This window comes from Microtus ochrogaster, chromosome 5, assembly GCF_000317375.1.
Source record: "Microtus ochrogaster isolate Prairie Vole_2 chromosome 5, MicOch1.0, whole genome shotgun sequence".
NCBI classification, from domain to species: Eukaryota; Metazoa; Chordata; class Mammalia; order Rodentia; family Cricetidae; genus Microtus; species Microtus ochrogaster.
Genome location: NC_022012.1, coordinates 2,799,480 through 2,800,982, shown reverse-complemented (window position 1 = coordinate 2,800,982; position 1,503 = coordinate 2,799,480). Strand labels below are relative to the sequence as shown.

Below are 1,503 nucleotides of genomic sequence, written 5' to 3'. Positions count from 1 at the left end.
TGTGTGTGTGTGTGTGTGTGTGTGTGTCTCTGTGTGTGTGTGTCTCTGTGTGTGTGTGTGTGTGTGTGTGTGGAATGTGTGTGTCTGTGTGTGTGTGTGTGTGTGGAATGTGTGTGTGTAGAATGTGTGTAATATATCTATATATATAAACATGTTACTATCCTTTCTAAGCATTTCCATCAAAAGTAGACAGGGATTTAGAATTCTTTTGTCTGACCTGTCTTTAAAAAACAAGAATTCTCCCCGAAGGGTGCTGACTGCATCAAAGGACAAATCAGGGCTGCACATCAGTGATAACTCAGGTTCCGGAGAATTAGGTTTGGAGGGTACCACGGGAACATCAGGGGATGCTGGGGGAGGTCCTAAAGGGAACAGATCAAAGGAGGCAAAGTTAGGAGAAATGTGGCCCCTGTCAGTTGTGTGCTTCCCTCAAACCTTCCAGAACTCTGACTTGGATTACGGACAAGTATGCCGTATCACTCACCATAGAGGGACTGAATGCCATCCACATCATCTTGAGAGAGGCGAAAGCGGGCCAAGTCTGTGGAGGACTTGTAGACTGGGTACATCAACGCTTCAGTTTTGTCTGAGTGAAAGAGACCCAGGGAGTGGCCAAGTTCATGAGCTGCAACCAGGAATAAGTTGGTGCCTATGGAAGAAATCATAAATAATAGTTGCTTATCCTTAGCTGCATGTATATCATATAGGTGAGAGTGCACAGCATTTATTTCCTTCCTGAAAACACACAGGCTTGTACTCACTTTGTTTGCTGTCTCATTGAACAAAACATGTGTCTTTGAAAACTCGTGCCTGAGCTCAGTCTGAAGGACCTCGACTCACCCAGCAGTCCTCTCTCTGGCTTCAAACGGTCTGAGCAGCAATCCTCACTCATTGCAGTCGGGATGGAGATCACTTATTGTCTAGCATATCAGAGCTCTCTTTTCCCTCGCCCACGAAAAACTAAAACTGCTCCCTGTGGTTAGCACTTGACAATTTCGGGATCGGTCAGCTCATCTCAGGTGGTATTCATCTCCATCTAAAACCCTTCACTAACCCTAATCCTGCGCTTCCCATTGGATTCTGCCTACATCCTTTCTCATGCCAAGTCCCAGAGGACGACCGAGGAGAGAGACGGCATAGGGTTTGTAAAACTGGTCTAAACACAGCGTGCCTCAGTGTTTGCCGTAAATGAACTCTTGGATTCTAACTGTGTTCACTTTCTTCTCACTGTAACGGTGGGAGACAAGCCCCTCAGGCTGAAACTGCGAGGTGATGAGATTGGCAGAACTCTAACAGATGTTCCCTGTGGATGATGTGGACCGAGGAAGTTCTCCTTCTAAAAGAGGGTCCTCTGTGGGGGTGGGGCGGGGAAATGCTAATTCCATAACACAAGAATTTTATTCAGTGCAAAACTTATATTTGTACTTTCTACATATATCAATTTATATTTTTATTATGAATCCCAGTTAATCTCGAAAGTAATACAATTTTTTTTTTTTTTTT

General features: G+C 44.6%; 1 protein-coding gene across 1 annotated transcript in view; it reads right to left on the bottom strand.

Moving 5' to 3' along the window:
• Nucleotides 1-1,503, bottom strand: part of LOC101986999 (stromelysin-1) — an 8,306-nt gene that overhangs the window by 4,163 nt on the left and 2,640 nt on the right. Inside the window, exons 5-6 of the mRNA XM_005346776.1 lie at nucleotides 485-649; nucleotides 218-362 (exon numbers count right to left, since the gene is read on the bottom strand). Of these exons, the coding sequence (XP_005346833.1) occupies nucleotides 218-362; nucleotides 485-649 (310 nt within the window). The remainder of the gene's footprint in view (nucleotides 1-217; nucleotides 363-484; nucleotides 650-1,503) is intronic.